The 19,590-nt window shown below is 39.2% G+C and overlaps 2 protein-coding genes across 2 annotated transcripts in view; both read left to right on the forward strand.

Annotated features, from left to right (window-relative positions):
* LOC115574089 (NACHT, LRR and PYD domains-containing protein 14-like) overlaps positions 1 to 19,590 on the forward strand; it is a 915,401-nt gene that overhangs the window by 678,364 nt on the left and 217,447 nt on the right. The window lies entirely within an intron of this gene.
* LOC115574110 (interferon-induced protein 44-like) lies at positions 8,159 to 17,517 on the forward strand. The gene is made up of 7 exons (XM_030405359.1): positions 8,159 to 8,223; positions 8,335 to 8,368; positions 8,655 to 8,850; positions 11,030 to 11,176; positions 11,325 to 11,496; positions 11,676 to 11,776; positions 16,656 to 17,517. Exons 1-7 carry the CDS (start codon positions 8,166 to 8,168, stop codon positions 16,869 to 16,871), a joined length of 924 nt encoding a protein of 307 aa, XP_030261219.1. The 5' UTR covers positions 8,159 to 8,165; the 3' UTR covers positions 16,872 to 17,517.

Consider the following 19,590-nt stretch of genomic DNA (forward strand, 5'->3'; position numbering starts at 1 on the left):
GAAAGACAAAGCTGCTATGTTGTTGCTACTAGCATGCCGGTCTTCCCAGTGATTGTTGGTGATGGAGCCAAAATTTATTTTTGCTGTGAAAGGATTGTCACTTCCTTCACCATTGTCCATAGCTTCTTCCATTGTTTGATCACTGCTGAACTGTGCATGTGAAGCATCTGACTATGCAAGATGAAAAACATACCATGAATGAGTCCATGTTTCATTTTTCATATTCGTTTTGTTTCTTGTTCTCTGAAGCTTCATGTAGTTCAGAGCAGTTGATGCTTCCTCATTCTGTGGTAGTTTGAAAAGTTAAAATCCACAAAATACAAACTAACTAAACCAAACTGAGGAATCCAAAGCTGCTAAATAAACTCTATTACAGTTACTAAAGTACAGTTACAGTCACTTAAGCTGAATACTGATGTGTCTGTTGTTGCTCTAGTCTATATTGATCATAGCAACTGAACTTTTCTCTGTTTGATCTTTACAGTACAGAACATATAAGATCCCAAAAGAGGATGGACAGTCCTTTTATCCTTTTGTCTTTAATGACATCATGGACCTGGAAAGAAGTGACGGAGTCCTTGTGGACGACGTCAAACTGACTCTGAGGGGACACATGAAGGACAGTTACGAGGTACACCTGCTGCAGATGTTTCTTTTTCTTTTTTTACATATAGAAACAATCAGTTGACAGAATTCAAATTTGTTTTATTCCTTTCAGTTATATACTCGCTGATAAATATTACAACTGCCCTCTGATCAGATTTAAATTTGATTTCCAGTTCAATCTTAAATCTAAGCTGTCAGAGGATGATCCATTCTACAACATGATCCCAAGTACTAATGACAAAGTTCAAGTTCTGGTTCTGGTCATTGATGCCAACACAGTGTCTATGATGAGTAATGAAATTGTGCAGAAGATTCGAGACATCAGGAGGGAAGCCAGGGATCTAGGTGAGAACAGGAATCTGTATGTTTTCTGTGTTTTTAATCAATCGTGCTGTCTATGATCCTGATGTGGTGCTCGTTAGTATCCAACAGTCACTTCCTGTGGCTGTTTGTCGCTTCATGATGAGAGAAACAGCAGCTGTGTTTATGTCACTAACAGTTTGTTTTATTCTGTTCTCCTGCAGGAATTCCTCAAGTGGCCATTTTCACCAAAATTGATAATGTCTGTCCTGAAATCAAAAAAGATTTAAAGAAAGTCTTCGAGGTCCAATCTCTGAAGGAAAGGGTATGTGTAATAAGTCATATTAAGAATTAATATCTGATCTGGTAGCAGTGATCTGTTTTTCCCTCATTTAAACTTTATTAAGTTCAGTACGAGAGAACATCAACCTGATAAAGACAGACACACCATCACATTCACTTTAGTTAATATAAAGTTCGACCACATTGGAGCACAGAGGTGTGTGTTGTTGTTCCAAACAGCCACACATCAGTGATGTGCAGTGAAATATTTGTTTTGGTAGGCAGTGACCCGTCAATGAGGCTACTGTTTAAATTCAGTTAAAGCAGCAGCCACATTAATGTCATACATGGAGAGACTAAATAAAGTCTTCTTTGTTAGTTAGACCAGGGGTTCCCAAACTATTCCATGCCAAGGCCCCCCAAACAGAATTAGGACGGGGACCCCCAAACCCACAGACAGTGCTATAAAATATGTAAAGAAACATGAACTTCGAGAATGTATTTTCTTACTTTTATTCACTATTCAATAATTATTACTATTAAAGGAGCTCAGTCTAATACTAGAGCTACTGAGGTTTCTAACTCCGGAATAACCTGGTTGACACGCCTCGTCTTGGCCATCGCTCTCATACCGCATTGAATGAATGTCCACGCTGTTCCTTGAGTTGCGACACGCTGGATTTATTGCTGTGCATTGTCCATAAACAAAGAAAAACAAACAAACAAACAAACAAAATAGCGTCATGAAGAGCGCCTCCACGCCACAGCAGTCGAAAACCGTTTGCCCTTCCGGGTTAAAACCTGACAGACAGTGAACAATGCCACCTATATGCACCTGAGCTCCCCCTCTGACAGCACAGCGACCACACACACACCTAGAACACAACCAAACACATTCGGCTCCTATAATTACATTTGTTAAGCATAAGAAAATTATTAACGAACATCTAGGCACTCGTTTGAGAGGGTCTCCAGACAGAGGACGCATTTCAGGCGATCATGGCCATTTTTCTGTATGGCTGTGAAGCCATACTTAATGTATGCTGCCTCATATTTTCCAGTTTTAGTTGGCCATGAGTTTTTAGGTCTTTTTGCAGCAGAGTCCTCCACGGCAGGGCTGTTGGTCTGCTCCTTCGGTCTATTTGTTTTCAAAAACCTGTCCATTTTGCACTAGCTAGCTACACGCTAGCTTGAGGAGCAGAGCAGCTTGATAACAACCGCCAGGTCTACACAGATTATGACGTCGTCATGCCGAACTTGCAACTGAACTTGAGAATCTGACGATTACGGCAGTTTACTTGTTGTACGGTTCAGGACAAATGGTTGCATTTTTTTTCTTATCTTCCCTCCAATTTTCTGAGGCCTCCCTAGCGCCCTGAGTTAGACTATAAATCAACAAATATGGGCTTGACATTAATGTGTGTCCAGGACAAGTCAACTATGTTTGGACCAATGAAATGCTTCACACAGTTGTCTGATCCGGAACATGAAAAGACGTGGTGTCTACTGTTAGATTATCTGAAGATAAACTGTGTACTGTATCTCTGAAGCAGAGCTTTTCCAGCTCAGCTGTGAGTGAGTCTGTGTCACCATCAAGTGTTGAACAGGACTGATGAGAAAACTATGACATACTGGACTAACATTAAATACTTCTGTAAAGCTGCATGGGAAAGACTTACTGTTTTTTCCAAGAAGATAACTGGTAGCTTTACTGTTGTGCCATTTCAACCCGGCTCCAATGTGATGGAATCCTTTTTAGAAGTTTTGTAATCCAGCCTTCGGTTGGACGTGTCTTCATGTAAAGTTTGTAAGTGTGTTGCAAAAATTGTGTTGTGCCTGATCGAGACAAACAGGAAGTCAGACATGCATAGTGCATCCGGTCAGTTTTCAAAAGATCCAACAGCACAATGAAGTCTGAAATATTAACAATAAACACACTTAAAACAGACAAATGACAAAACCATGTAACTAAAATCTGAGCAATTCAACAACATCAGGCGGCCATGACGCTCTGCTTCTCAAACACTCCCACACACCAGCTAACAGAGACGTGTTCAGTGGCATCACGGCGTTAGACTGCTGAAGAAAGCTCAGCCTGTACGTCCATGATCACTCAACACACTGTGAGAACTGACAATGCACGCTTAAATCTACAAAACACTTCAAATAGACAGAAGACAGAAGTTTTTATCAGCACGCTATAGCAAACAAAGCATGTATAGTAAGCTGGTCTCACTCTTCTAAGTTAAAGCAGATATCCAGCTTTTACTGTGCTGAGCTGTAATCTGAACAGATGTGTTTTTCATGTAGATGGAGCAGTTCAGTACAAATGTGGGAATTCCCATGAACTGCATCTTCCCTGTGAAGAACTACCATGAAGAAAAAAACCTCAACGGTGACGTTGACTCACTGATCCTGAGCGCCCTGAAACACATCATTCATTGTGGAGGTGACTACATCAACTTAAACAAGAATAACACAGACTGGTTTATTTCAACAAAATATAAACAGGCTGTATGTCATGATGGAAAATAACCTGTAACAACCTGTGTAATCTGCAACACTAGCAGCAGTTTGTATATGATGTCATGACTTTTCCAACATGTTTGTCAGGTCAGATTATATCTATGATGCCAGTCATTAACTTTGTTGCCTCTTTGTCTTCTACTGGTTTCAGAGATCAAAGTCCTGTTCACTGCAGTCATTAAGAACACAGCTGTTAAACTGAACACTATCATATCTTTAGACTTATACAACTGAATGTTGTTTCTGCTGTGTTTGATGGAATAACCTATTATATCTCCTTTTTCGTGTCATTTTATTTTAGCTTCATAGGTTTATTATGAGTTCTCTCAGTGTAAATATGAATTATTTAGAGCTTCCTGTACAGCTGCCGTATGTACACAGCTCATCTGTACAAACTTAACGTGACTTTAGACTCAGAATTCCAAGGTGATTAACTGGGTCATGTAGAGTGTAGAGAAATAATAGGAAAAATATCAATACAAAATAAAGATAAGTAAAATATATTCGATTCCACAGATGCAGTCACACTCCATCACGGAGCGAGAGGGTGAAGGCAGCAGAATGTAACCTGGCCTGTGGTTAAATAGATATTTGATGAGGAAAAAAGAAAATGATGAAAATGAAAGTAAAATGTACTCTGTTGACAATATTCATAACCATAACATAACCACACCTAGTCCAAGGTCAATTCTGAGTCCACAGTCATTAAGATACTGTGAGCTTATTGATTCAGTGAAGGACTGAGGATTTTCTGTGTGCCTTCGTGAAGACGGTGAGCATGTCTTCATTATTCTGCGATCTGCCACAAGTTAATTTCTGTCCCCACTTGATGATTTATGAAATCTTTACAAGGCTTGTCGCTGTTCCTTTATTATATCTGTCTAGTAGATTTCTTACACTACATGAAGTTGATTTCGGTTGTTTAATGAAATAATAATCTGTCAGAATACACATTTGTATCACTGTGTCAAAGGTGCACTGTTGAAATGTTAGTGAGCAGAGAAAAATCCTCACTGGCTGAAACAAACTAAATAAACAAACTGACCATAAAGGACAACACCATTTATACTGTTTTACTGTGTTTATATGTGGTGGACCCTGCCACTTTTTCAACTTTTCAAGTTCTGTCACCTTATTTTCCTCTGAGAACAGCTTGTTTATTCACTTATGGTAACAACTTCTACTATTACCTCATTAATGTTATAAATATAAAGATCCTGAAGTTGAATTCTTCTCCAAAAACTAAATAGAGCTACTTTTAGGGACAGAATTTAGTCATATGTAGTTTCATTTCTTTTTTTCATATACTGGTTTTCCTTTGGCAAAAATGTGGACATCTGGCCTGTAGATGCAGTTTGTGTATCGTACCTTTTGCTAAGTTGGGGCTCTGTCTCTTTATTGCACTCACTGAGATTTAACCTGCAAATGATTTAAAGGCAGCCAGGTGTTGCACTCTGTGCCAAGGAAGAAATCAAGCTCGACACAGAGTTCCTCCATTGTTAAACAAGTTGTCTGAAAACAGTCAGTGTGGTTGGGTATGCTGTTGCTTTGTAGACACTCTGCAGTGTAGCATTACATGGCTGCCACGTAAATGTGGTCTATAGAGTGGAGTAGTCTGTGGTGGCAAGGTCTGTGAGTTTTTAAAATGATTTTCAGATAAATGTCTGAAATGAGGTGTGTTGTGACCACAGGTTGAACATATTTACATGTGTTGTTTTAGGACATAAATACATCAATGTAAGCTTATGGGGAAAAAAATATTTTTGGGCCATAGTGGTTTGAATTACAACAAATGTTTAGACTGACTCTAACTGTAAGTAATAAACATGTAATCTTGATGTGGCACGTTTGGAACAAATGTCATTTTGACTCTAACTGCTTTTCAGAAACTGGCTGTTTAAATATCACTTATACTTTCAAGTTGGCTGTGTGACGGTTGTTGAGTGTTTTTGCAGGACCTAAAAGCGGACAACAGACTGGGGAAGGTTTTGAGAGGGAAATTCTCCAAAGTCCCTTATATTATTTTGATATGTTAGTCTTGCATATGAAACATAACAGATAGTAATATGTGACTAGTGTGAAAACTCCTCCTGCATGGTTTCTGTCTAGTGACAGTTAATATGGTTTCCAAACATTTGTGGTATAGTAACTTGGTAAAGGAGTTCATCCTGAACGGTGTTCGTTTAACCTCTTCTGTGTATATGTACTCTGACAATGGTTGATGGATGACACATAAACTGTGGAATGTATTTGTGCTAAGTTCATGTTTAACCTAATTTGTATGTGGAGATGGTGGATTGTTATTTTAAGTGAATTCACATGTAAACTTGTGACTGCTACAATTGTGTGTATTGGTTTCTGTATTGGAGAGACGGCCTCTCTTCAGTCATCATCTATGCGCTGCTGTGGGTGTGTAAGAAAATAAGAAAATAAGTATTGTGTCGACCCGTGCGTTTTGTCCAACTCTCATCTGCACCAGACAAGCGACTGATTCTTAGTTGTCACAAAAAACACAACAAGCACAGAAAATCCACCCGGAAACTCCAAATCACAACAGGCTGCTCAGATAACTTTAATTTAATGTTTTTCAGTGTCATATTTGAGGACTTGTTGCACCTGATAATATAATTTCCTGAAAATGAAATAAAAGCCAATGATGCAAAAACCTCACAAATATTGTAAAAACAATGTCCAGACAGATATTGTTATTGTTATAGACTTATCAGTTTTCTATTACATACATATATATATATATATATATATATATATATATATATATATATATATATATATATATATATGTGTGTGTGTGTGTGTGTGTGTGTGGATTCATTGATTCATTCTTCTGGTTCTGTCAGATAGAGGAGGGTTGTCAGGTGTGACTGATTGGCTCTCAGGTGAGGCAGGAGGACCCCTGATGAAGCTCAGCTCAGGACCCAGAGAGGTTCGATCCGGACCGGCTCTGCTCCTGTGAGCCAATCAGCTGCTGCCCCTCCTCGGACCATATAAGGAAGCTGAACTTCCTCCTTGTTCAGTTACTTTCACTTTGGCTGATGGTCTGCAGCAGCACGGTACGTGTTGAGTGTGTTAGCTCCTGTAGCAGTTAGCTGTAAACACAGTTCTTCTTTAGTCTGACTTCTGTGTCGTCATCAGATACGTGTGTGAGTTTGTGCTGAGAAATCAGGACTAATCGGCAGAACCTGAAACCCGTTCGGATCCAGAGAGAAAGAGCTCGATGAAAACGAAAGTAAACGGCAGAGACAAGAAACACTTTGAGACAAAATGTTTATTGATCGTGTTAGAACTGTGTCATAGATCACTGATCATTAAACTAATTTAATATAACGGTGTTTATCCACCGAGTCGAACCGAACCCTGTCTGTGTTTGTTCTGACTGTCGCGTCTTCATCGCTTTGAACATTAAAGTGCGTTGGTGCGCTTCATGGTGCATTCAGGAGCAGGTCGTAAACGCAGAAATGTGAACTCCCATGACTGCGCAGTTGTTTAAAACAGGACAGATTCTATTTTATTTCTTATTTTACTCTGTTGCAGTAGCCTATATACTTACGTTCTACACAATGTGTGCAATGTGCATGTACATGTGCAGAACCACACTGACAATCTAAAAAAGTGTGTCCTGTACATCTCATAGTGAACAACAAGTATCCCACTGTAATACGTGCCTGTTTGAGATGCTGCAATAAATGGGTCTGTAGTTGCAACAGCCTTTGAACAAACTTTGCTGCGGATTGTGGTTTGTTCGAGGTCCGATGCCACAAAACCAAATTATGGGGCACTATGAACCACGGGAGGGTTAGGGTTAGGGTGAGCGGGCAGCGGGCCAAGTTAAAGAGGAAATCGATTTAAATTTTGTAAATTTAAACCACAAATTCAGATTAATCGCTTTTACCGATTTATCACCCAGCCCTAATCTTGTGTTTTATAGCAGGGGGATAGATGGCGACACCTGAACACGCCCTGGTCTGTAGTCTCTTTGTCAGACTTGAACTTGGTTCACAAACGTACACAGAAAACAATGAACACTTCTGCTGAACGAGGAAGAGACTGAACTTTAATTAATTTGTTATCATGGATGTTAGCAGTGGTAGTGATAGCTGTCACTCAAACAGAAGTATTGTTGTGTTCTGAGGAGCTGCAGAGTTTATTCAGAGTCAAACTAACCTGAACTGTTGATTTACTGCCTCCATAACAGCAGAAGTCGAGCTTGGTCTGTTCCATTCTAGTGACAGTTTTTTGTTGTTTTTTTTATTTAAGTTTAAGCACATAATTAATTAATTTGTTAAGTAAACATAAACATTGTCATATAAAAAAACCAAAACACAACTCTGGACGTTGACAGGAGTAAATCTGAGTTTTGGAATTATCTTTTAAATGTCTTTCTAAAGCTTATAACATTTATTCATTGATACACTCCTCTAGTTTCACTGTAAATGTTGATGTGTTATTTTCCAGTGATGGGAGCAGTAAAGTCCATTTTCTATCCACCACGTGAGTTTATTTAAAAAGAAAAATAGTTCTTATTGATAGAAAAATCTCACATTTGTTTCATGATCACTGTATGTTTTTATGATCTTTTGTTATGTTTCATGTATTTTTCAGTTCTCAGTGAACCGTGGAGGACGATTCACTGGGGGTGAGTTTGTCAGCACAAGTTAACTTGTAGTGATTGATTACTGATCACGTCTTTATGAGATGACGTCCTGATAAAGTTCACAGTTGTTTTGTGACATCTGGGAATCAAACTGAAAATTTAAAATGTGTAAAAACACAAAATTTCAGAGCACAAATGATGAACCAAAAAGTATTTTTTGTGAGAATAATTTGTTATAACTGGGCTCCATGTGTTAAATATACATGTTCAATAATCTACATGTGTTGTCTGTGATGTTGATGTGCTGCATGTTTCCCTCCATGAACAGAGACAATCAGAGCGCTCTGCAGCATGTGAAGGACTACAAACCTCCGACTGAAGGGCAGCACATCAGGATTCTTCTTTATGGACCAGCTGGAGCTGGAAAGTCCAGTTTCATCAACTCTGTCGAGAGTTTGTTACGAAAAAGAATGTACAGACAGGCTTTGGTGGATAGCAACTTTTATAAATCTTTCACCAAAGAGGTATGAAGAACCTTTGATTGTGTTAATTAGGAAAAAGATATAAATAAACAAAATATGACAAACCTCTGTAAAACCATACAGTCTGGTTAAGTCAAGGAAACTAAAACTGCTTCACAGCATCTGGTTTCAGAGTTACACACTTTGTGTTCATCCATCCACCTCATCTTTCTCTCTTAAGGTAACCATCGTTTTCACACCTCCCATTCATTGTCTAGGTAGGAAACTCCTGAACAACTACAAAAACTAAACTCTGTCGAGTTAAAATAAAGACAGATTCTACAGCTGCATGATTTATTTGTCACCTAAAATGTCTACTCAACTACTCAGGTCCTTCACTCAACAAAATAAAAAGAGACATGTCCCACAAAGCAAAGTTACAGAACCAAACAACATAACGTAATAACTGGCCGTGTCTTTGGCAACTTATGAGGAAACAAATACGTACTGCAGTTATACGTGGAGAAGTGGCTGTCCTCTTGTCTCTCATCCTGTCTGTCCTACCAACTCTTCATCACATTTTTGCCAATTTTTGCCCGAAAAACGTCAGTCCCCGGCAGCAGAGTCAGGCTGCTCCCGCAGTGGAATGGAAGTGATTATGTATTTTGAGTAAAAACTTAAACTCACCATGGCTGTGTCCGAAATCACCCACTCATTCCCTGCTCCCTAGTCACTACATTGGGAGTCCAACATAGTGCACTATATAGTGAGCTCAACAGCAGAAATAAAAATGCACTTTCGGACACTCCGGCGCCGTTAATGACATCACTACTGTCGCGCAGTTGAAACATGAATTGAAACTTCCATGCATTCGCCCGCAGCTCAATGCTTGATGGTAAATGTTGCTTGGTTAGTGACCATCTGTTGTACACTACTTTTGCGATGCATTGTGGGATACTTTGAGTGCACTATATACTATATATACTAAATATCCCACTAGACATTCGGACAGCACTACAAAATGACGTAGTCACTATGTAGTGCACTATATAGGGAGTAGTGAGTGATTTCGGACACAGCCCAGCGCTTTATGTCCTTCACTGTTGTGTTGTTGTAGTTACTGTTGTCACGGTGACGGTCAGCCCTCCTGACGGAAAATTCAGTTAACTCTCCCCCAGAAATCAGCCCCCCTCCTTGTGAGTGAGAGTCAGACAGGGTCCTGTTTACTGATGGTGATTATGACCGTCAGCAGATACATATTTAGATTAGCAGAAGACACACGTAAACAAAAACAAAAAAACAGGTGTGCTTTATGAAATGACACACTTTTGCGGCTTTAATGCGGCACTGCCTGGTTCAGTGTGAACAAACAAAGGTGGCGTAAAGACGAGCCTTCTTTGTGGTGATAGATAGATAGATAGATAGATAGATAGATAGATAGATAGATAGATAGATAGATAGATAGATAGATAGATGGCTTTATTAATCCCCAGAGGGAAATTAGGTCATCATAGCAGCAGGTATATTCAGGTACAAATACAATGAAAATACAAGGGCAAATATAGAAATAATAAAGTACTATATACAATAAAATGCATAAGTAGTTTTGAAATAAAATGCTGAGGTATCATGGCATAAAGGTAAGTGGAACATAGAGGATAAGATGCTAATGCAGAGTTTCTGTGTGATTGTGGATTCAGACCAAATCAGAAGGTGGAAGTGTCACTACGTGGTCCATGTGTGCCGTGTTGTGAACCACCACAGATCAGTTTGTTGACAGACAAAACTGTTATGTCGTTATGCTACTAGCATGCCGGTTCTACGATTGATTGTTGGTGATGGAACCAAAATGTATTTTTGCTGTGAAAGGATTGTCACTTCCATCCCCAATGTCTAGAGCTTCTTCCATGTATCTGACTATGTAAGATCAAAACTGTACTTTGATTGAATTACCTGTAGGTCCATGTTTCATTTTTCATATCATTGTCCTTTTGTTTCTTGTTCACTGAAGCTTCATGTAGTTCAGAGCAGTTGATGCTTCCTCATTCTGTGGTAGTTTGAAAAGTTAAAATCCACAGAATACAAACTAACTAAACCAAACTGAGGAATCAAAAGCTTCTAAATGAAATCTATAACAGTTACTAAACTACAGTTACAGTTTATTAAAGATGGGTACTAATGTGTCTGTTGCTATTCTATATTGATCATATTAACTGAACTTTTCTGCGTTTGATCGTTACAGTACAGAACCTACAAGATCCCAAAAGAAGACGGACAGACTTTTTATCCTTTTGTCTTTAATGACATGATGGGCCTGGAAATAAGAGACGGAGTCCTTGTGGACGACGTCAAACTGACTCTGAGGGGACACATGAAGGACAGTTACGAGGTACAGCTGCTGCAGATGTTTCTTTTTCTTTTTTTACATATAGAAACAATCAGTTGACAGAATTCAAATTTGTTTTATTCCTTTCAGTTATATACTCGCTGATAAATATTACAACTGCCCTCTGATCAGATTTAAATTTGATTTCCAGTTCAATCTTAAATCTAAGCTGTCAGTGGATGATGCATTCTACAACATGATCCCAAGTACTAATGACAAAGTTCAAGTTCTGGTTCTGGTCATTGATGCCAACACAGTGTCTATGATGAGTAATGAAATTGTGCAGAAGATTCGAGACATCAGGAGGGAAGCCAGGGATCTAGGTGAGAACAGGAATCTGTATGTTTTCTGTGTTTTTAATCAATCGTGCTGTCTATGATCCTGATGTGGTGCTCGTTAGTATCCAACAGTTACTTCCTGTGGCTGTTTGTAGCTTCATGATGAGAGAAACAGCAGCTGTGTTTATGTCACTAACAGTTTGTTTTATTCTGTTCTCCTGCAGGAATTCCTCAAGTGGCCATTTTCACCAAAATTGATGAGGCCTTTCCTGAAATCAAAAAAAATTTAAAGGATGTCTACAAGGCCCGGTACCTGAAGGAAAAGGTATGTTTGATTAGTAATATTAAGAATAATATCTGACCTGATACCAGTGATCAATTAGTGTGTGTTGTTGTTCCAAACAGCCACAAATCAGACAGATTTACAGTGAAATATTTGCTTTGGTAGGCCATGACCTGACAATGAGGCTACTGTCTACCTTAATTTAAGTCAGCAGCCACATTAATCTCATACATGGAGACTAAATATAGTCTTTGTTAGTTAGACCAGGGGTTCCCAAACTATTCCATGCCAAGGCCCCCCAAACAGAATTAGGACGGGGACCCCCAAACCCACAGACAGTGCTATAAAATATGTAAAGAAACATAAACTTCGAGAATGTATTTTCTTACTTTTATTCACTAGTCAATAATTATTACTATTAAAGGAGCTCAGTCTAATACTAGAGCTACTGAGGTTTCTAACTCCGGAATAACCTGGTTGACACGCCTCGTCTTGGCCATCGCTCTCATACCGCACTAAATATAGTCTTTATTAGTTACACTATAAATCAACAAATATGGGCTTGACATTAATGCGTGTCCGGGACAAGTACGCTCTGTTTGGACAAATGAAATGCCTTACACAGTTGTCTGATCAGGTGTTGGGAATCGATTTGGATATTAATTGATTGTTGATTATTAATTTAAATTTTAATGTTTATTAATGAAACATAGATTACTGTGATTCATTAATAAACACGGGGTACCATCCTGAAGTCAGGGATCAAAATCAAATGAGATACTTCTAAAATTAAAATTGTTAAATTTTAGGGCTGTCAAAGTTAACACGTTAATCGCGCCTTAACGCAACATCCTTTTAATGCTGTATGATTTATGGCCGTCGGTGGCACCTGTAGTCTTGATCCAGAGGGCGGCAGAAGAATAAGAAAGGGAATCAGAAGAAGAAGAAGTAGGGTTGGCGTTCAGGAAAAACACGGTGGACTGCAAAGCGAAAGTGAAAGTAAATGGAGAAAGGACTTTCAAACGGCAAATTCACTTTCAAAACACTGCCTGATGGTTCTGTCGATAGGACAAAAGTTATCTGCACGTACTGTCAACATGAAATGAGTTACCACTGAAGTACGTCAAGTCTCAGTTATCATTTGCAGCCAAACACACAGCAGATGCAGAGACACATCTACATTTAGAACAGAAAGAAATGTGCCAAAAAAATTGCCATTAATTTGCGATTAATCGCAAGTTAACTATGGACAAAATGTGATTAATCATGATTTTAAAAATTAATCGTTTGACAGCCCGATTAATATTATAAAAATATCAATAGTTAGATCAGATGGAAGGCTTAAATCAGAGCACTGACCATCTCAACCACCTGTTATTATAATATGGGATTGTACAAAATAATCACTGACACTGCTCAGTTATAATCAAAGGTGCAACTCTTGCATTTCCCATCACAAAAGCGATGTGAGGTTGTCCACTACTGCTAGCCGGTTTCACGTGACTAGCTGTACCATAACCTTGCTCTATAGCATCACAGAGTGCAATTGTGCACCAGAGACTTCAACATTTGGTGGCTTAAAGCATCTCTTGAACATGGATCTCTTGAAAGTTGTAAATCAGGTCAAGATCTTTCAGCCACTCCTTCCATTTCTCTTCAAAATTAGTTGGAACTTCTTCCTCCCATCCACAGATTAGCTTGTACAGTTTCTGAAGTATCCCTTTCCCTGTCAGCATGACTGGTGCTAGAAACCCAAGAGGCTCATAAATTGAGTTCAGCACTGACAGGATACTCCTGCTGCTAACTGATAGTTGTTTCAGAGTGATCATGAAGAAGAATGTGTCAGATTCTATATCCCATCGCATGCCAGCTTGTCTTCATCAAGGTCCAGATTTTTCACCATATTTGCTCTCTCTTCTGCCCGAACAGAGGCAAGGACAGAATAACTGTTACTGGTCCATTTGATGAGCTTGAATCCACCAGTGGTGCATGCCAATTTCAGCTCATGTACCAGACAAATCGCTTGTTTTTCACTGGGGACAGATTTGAGACATTCGTCCATGTAGAAATTGTGACGGATGGTGTTAAGGGCTTCAGTGCCACATTTACCTTAATTCTCATCAGCCATCCGTGTCAGTGCAAAATTAGCACAGCTTGGGGATGAGACTGCTTCAAAAAGATGCACCGTCACTGGCTCCATCAGACTTTAAGACACTAGACCTGAGATTCCTGAGCTTCCTTTAACTCACAGAGACGAGGGAAAGAGTATGTTTGAGGTCTCATCGAGCTGATTAAGGATATTTTGTTTTGAAAAGGATGAGATCATAGTTCAATACTTTTTCAGCATTAAGAAAGAAATTGAGGCTCTTCTTTCTCCTGCCGTGAATGTAGAGACACACTGCTGAGTTGAGTGTCGTAATTTACAAGTGTGACATATTGATGCTCTATGCCACATGTAGGCTGCTGTCTCTAGGTGACAAGCCTGTTACAATAGAGACAAACCTGACGTGATCCAGTGACCTAGTTTTCTCACTAGTGGAGTGTGAAGAGAGAAGGGGGGAAGGCCATTATGGTGTCACAGGAAAGTAGGTGAGAGGGGAATCGACACAGACATGTAGATTGCATCTCCTGTTGTGGGAGAGGAGACAAGGGCACGTTCCTACATAGTCAACACCAGCATCCTCTTCATCATTGTTTTAATTTCGTTCATTTTGCACATACAATGTCCGAGATTGTCTTTGCACGCTGTGCTTAATGATTTAAATGCTGCTCTTTGTTCTTCGGCATTCATCTCAGTGACCGTTTCGGCCTCCACAAATACAGTTCCTTCAGCCATCATCTCAGTGTTGTTTTTATTTAGTTGTTCTGATTTTTTAACAATAAATGCATCTGGTTCCGTTCAATAATTCGTTTGAGTATCCGTTTATATTTCTGTCAGTCATCTGTGTCTTTTCCTTCTTATCAATGCACACAGCCAGTGCTTTATTTCCATCTGTCTTATTAATCATTCAGTCATTTTATTCCCATGTGCACAATGGTTTTTATTTCGTATGATATTCCAACACTTTATTTCCGTCAATATTTATCTGTAGATTACTTTGATATATGAGCGTCACCTTTTAAAGTCATCATTTTTTCCTCACAGCAAAAATGATCAACTGTTTTGAGCCTATAGCCTGGTTTCAGTAATCTTCGCAATTATTGATTGTGCAGTTGTATTGATTACTTTGTCTGCTTATCAAAACATTTCTAATTACTTATTTAATGTTTAATTGTAGCTCAGGGTCAGAAAACAGGGCATTCGCTGGTAGGGCTGGGCAATAAAACAATAACGATATCTATCGCGATAGACACGTGATCAATATCAATAGAAAATACGTTTTATTTTATTTGTTTGTTGTGCTACTGTTGCATCTCTTAAATTGTATGTTTTATTCTATCAGTTACTGTTTGTAATCTGTGTTGACATGTACTGCTGTTACGTCTCGTTCTGCTGACCTTTTTGGCCTGGTCACCCTTGCGACAGAGATCCTGATCTCGATGGGCTTTTATCTGGTTAAATAAAGGTTAAATAAAAAAAAAAAAAAACTGTTTACTTTCGATCAAAATGAAACATTTTGATCGCATTAGCGCAACGCGTAGGGATACGGAGGTTCTACGGTTGAGAAAATGTAGTGCCAAAAGAAAGCGCGGTCTGACGGCGATGTGAAGTGGTGTGAAGTTTACCTATACAACGTACACTTGAACTGTTATAGATGTTTTAAGGTGAGCCTTGTTTTAGGTGGTTAATTTCTCTTTTTCTCTGGACCCGTTCACTGCAGTACAAAGCTGAGCGTCTGGGCTGGAGCGGCTCTCTGCTGCTCCAAACTGAGGCTGCGCTGATCGTGATTACAGGAAACAGATCGACTATAGATATGTACTTTATATGACCCCACTTCAAAAAACCCGGACTATCCTATTAACATATTGTCAAGCAGCAATGTCAGCATCTACACTATTTTGTCTCGTGTCTTCGATTCTGATTCTGAAATCTTGAAAATGATTTTTTTTTCCCCAAAAAAATCTCACTTGTAGTCACCATTTAAAGGGTTATTTTTTCAAATTTTACTTATTTCAAATAGGTAAAAAAAAAAAAAAAATCAATAATTATCAATATCGACTGATATGAAACACTTATATCGTGATACATTTTTCAGCCATATCGCCCAGCCCTATTCGCTGGTTTACTCATGAAACCAGTGAGTTCCTGGCAGTCCAAAGAGGTCCAATAGAGCAGCAATCCCGTGTGATCCAGGGTATTTCCGATTAATTATTTCCTTTCAACATGGCTGGCATTCCGTTCTTGGGGTTCAAACCGGCAATTTTCAATTTTGTTAGGAGCCGTCCTTAAATCAACGCGCACTCATGTTCTCTATGTCACATGTGGCCTTTATTGAAGGACATGACAGAATGATCATACATAAATCTGGCTTCAGACAAAGAATTTCGTGTTGTGCAGTAGAAAATTGTTTGCCCTTTCGCTCCCGTGAGCACCTGTTCACCTGTCCTAAAAGGGCTTACCACGCCTACAGATCCCATCACACTATCAGACATCTGATCATCATAATTATCATAATAACGCCAACACAGAAACCTCAACACAGTACATTCTAACAAATGATCAACATAATTCACATCAGAAAATGCATGTCTCAACATAATTGTGAATCAATGAGGCAAATCAGTGACAGTGCACGTGAAAATCTACAAAACACTTCAAACAGACAGAAGCTCTGATTGTTTCTGCCTCAGCATTCAGTAAAGGGAGTTTTTTTGTGCAAAGTGTGTATAGTATGCTGGTCTCAGTCTTCTATGTTTAAGCAGTTTATCCAGCTTTTACTGTGCTGAGCTGTAATCTGATCAGTTGTGATTTTTTATCTAGATGGAGCAGTTCAGTGCAGATGTGGGAATTCCCATGAACTGCATCTTCCCTGTGAAGAACTACCATGAAGAAATCACACTCAACAGTTTGGTTGACTCACTGATTCTGAGCGCCCTGACAGAGATCATTCATTGTGGAGATGACTACATCAACTTAAAGAAGAGTAACGACAGACTGACACATTTCAATAAGGGACAAACAGGCTGTATGTCATGATGGAAAATAACCTGTAACAACCTGTGTAATCTGTAACACTAGCAGCAGTTTGTATATGATGTCATGACTTTTCCAACATGTTTGTCAGGTCAGATTATATTTATGATGCCAATCATTAACTTTGTCGCCTGTTTGTCTTCTACTGGTTTCAGAGTTCATAGTCCTGTGAAATGCAGTGTTTAAGAACACAGCTGTTAAACTGAACAATATCATAACCTTATACTTATACAACTAAATGTTGTTCCTGCTGTGTTTGATGATATAACCTATTATATCTCCTTTTGTGGTGTCATTTTATTTGAGTTTCACAGGTTTATTATGAGTTCTGTCAGTGTAAATATTAATTATTTAGAGCTTCCTGTACAGCTGCCGTTTGTATACAGCTCATCTGTACATGAGGACAGAGTGAGGAGGCTTCTGTCCTCTCAGAGACAGCTGATACAGTTCAATGTGTCACTAAACAGCCAGGAGGAGCTGCTCTCAGCTCTCTTCAGGCTCAGGTGATGACTGCTGACATGAACCGTTTCTTTTATTTAAATAATGAATTGTTGTGGTTTTATCTTTTATCTTGTATGGGGGTTTTTTTGTCTTTTTTCCTCTTTTTGTCAATATGGAGCTGAAATAAAGCTTGAATGAGTTAAAACTGTTTTTGTTTATTCCTGTTTTGTTCAGAATGTTGAGTCATCCTCGACGGTTCAGGTTTTAGCTTCAGTCAAACTGCTCTTCATCAAACCAGGTCCCTGTGAGATCTGATCCAGAAAAACTTGTGACTCACATTTGAATCTACATGTAGTCGTCTGATGAGCTGCTGGAGAGCAAAAGCAAATCTTTTGCCGTTCCCTATTTGGTTAAATCATGTTTGTTAGTTTTTCTGTCCTTTTATTGCTCTCCTTTGAATATAATATGAACCATCCATAAAATTTCAGGCAGTCCAGGTTCATCCCTTTTACCAAAAGTAGAGCTGGTAAATACGGTTCCTTTCAAGGATTTGAGTCATTATGAGTCAGTCACTAAATTGAACCAGGTTCTGTGAGTCACTTGAGTCACTTGAGTCAGTATTGCCTAATCACCATGGAAACTCAGTCCTAGCCCTTTGTCTCTTAACCACTAACGTAGTAGGAATTTCTGTGGATTCACTCGTTGCAGACACGCACTCACTTTTTTGGATCTGCTATTTTTTTTTATTTTTTATTTTTTAGCAGCTATCTGCAACGTGCATATGGATGAGGTAATGTATCTATTTGTATTTCTTCATTTAACTCTTTATTCAATTTCCCAGGACTTCAGCACAAACAGATCAACCATATTAAACAAAAATACACAGAATAAAAACAAACAAAAAATGCATACATAAAAATGTACATATACCCATAATTCCAACCCACAAACAGCACAGCATATACGCCAGCACTAAACACTGTGTCCACGAAAAGAGTGTGATAATATAAACATATACAAATCGTCCTCCCCTCAGATGTTGTAGGCACCTATTCCCCTAACTTCAGAATTCAGAAAATGACCCCAGACCTGGTAAAATTTCCCTTTGTTATCATTCAACCTTGCTATCATCAATTCATAGGCAGCATTATCCGTCATCAACTTAACCCAGTCGGTATATTCTGGTCGGGTTTGACTCTTCCAGTGGCGAAGAATGATTCTAGCTGCAGTGATGAAGCCTGTCAGCGCCAAACCAAATTCTGCTTTTGATATTCCCGGTGGGGCACTTGACCTGTCTCCCAGTAGACAGAGTTGGGGGGATTCTGGTAGAACTTTCCCAAGCCATTCACCCAGTTTTCCTATAACCTCCTTCCAGAAAGGAAAAACCACAGAGCACTCCCACAGTGAGTGTAATAAGGTACCTGTCTGGGCATTACACTTCCAACACAGGTTGACCTATATCAGGCCCATTTTGTGGAGCCTTACTGGCGTATAATAATACCTGTGAATAATTCTATAGTGTATGAATTTGCCTCGGACGTCCTGATGGACCGCCCTGTTTGCCATTATATTTTCCCATACATCTTCCTCGATGTCACAATTTAGATCTCTCTGCCAAATTAGTCTTAAATTATTATATTTCCCACACTGTGCATCCACAACCATATTATAGAGAACTGAGGCAGAGTGTGCAGAACTAGGTAGCTCAAAAAAGAGTCTGATCATATTTTCCCCTTCCCCTTGTTTGATTCCTGAGGTTCTCACACAACTTCTTAACTGGAGGTACCGCCAAAAGTCCCCTTTCTCTTTCCGGCTAAAGTGTTTACTGATTTCTTGAAATGACAGAAACACCCCGTCTTTATACAGGTCTCCAATCTTGTTCAGGTTCCCCTCAAGCCAGGACTTCCACAGGAAAGGTTTCCTGTCTATTTTTATAGATGGGTTGTTCCATATAGAGGCATAGTCCTGTCTGTATTGGGATATCCCGAGCATCTTATGTAGCTTTGCCCATACTGCTCTGGAATGGTACAGGATTGGATTACTCCCACAGCCAGTCAGATTATCTGCAGAATTTTGTGATAGGGTTTCAATTGGTTTGAATGGGGCTGTGATTTCATTTTCTATTTGTGTCCAACCCAGGTGTGAGCCGTAGCTGCCCCAGTGTTTGGCTAACTTCACCATTTCAAATGCAATATTATAAAGTTCCACATTGGGTAAGGCTAGGCCTCCTTTTCTTCTCGATGCATAAAGTTTTTGCATGGCGATTCTAGGTTTCTTTCCA

Source organism: Sparus aurata, chromosome 22, assembly GCF_900880675.1.
Source record: "Sparus aurata chromosome 22, fSpaAur1.1, whole genome shotgun sequence".
NCBI lineage: Eukaryota > Metazoa > Chordata > Actinopteri > Spariformes > Sparidae > Sparus > Sparus aurata.

Bases quoted from the DNA above. Each gene is read 5' to 3' on its own strand.
- LOC115574110 (XM_030405359.1), top strand. From the start codon at position 8,166: ATGTTGATGTGTTATTTTCCAGTGATGGGAGCAGTAAAGTCCATTTTC. The intron at 8,369-8,654 runs GTGAGTTTGTCA...CTCCATGAACAG, and splicing joins TGGAGGACGATTCACTGGGG to AGACAATCAGAGCGCTCTGC. The intron at 11,177-11,324 runs GTACAGCTGCTG...TTTGATTTCCAG, and splicing joins ACATGAAGGACAGTTACGAG to TTCAATCTTAAATCTAAGCT.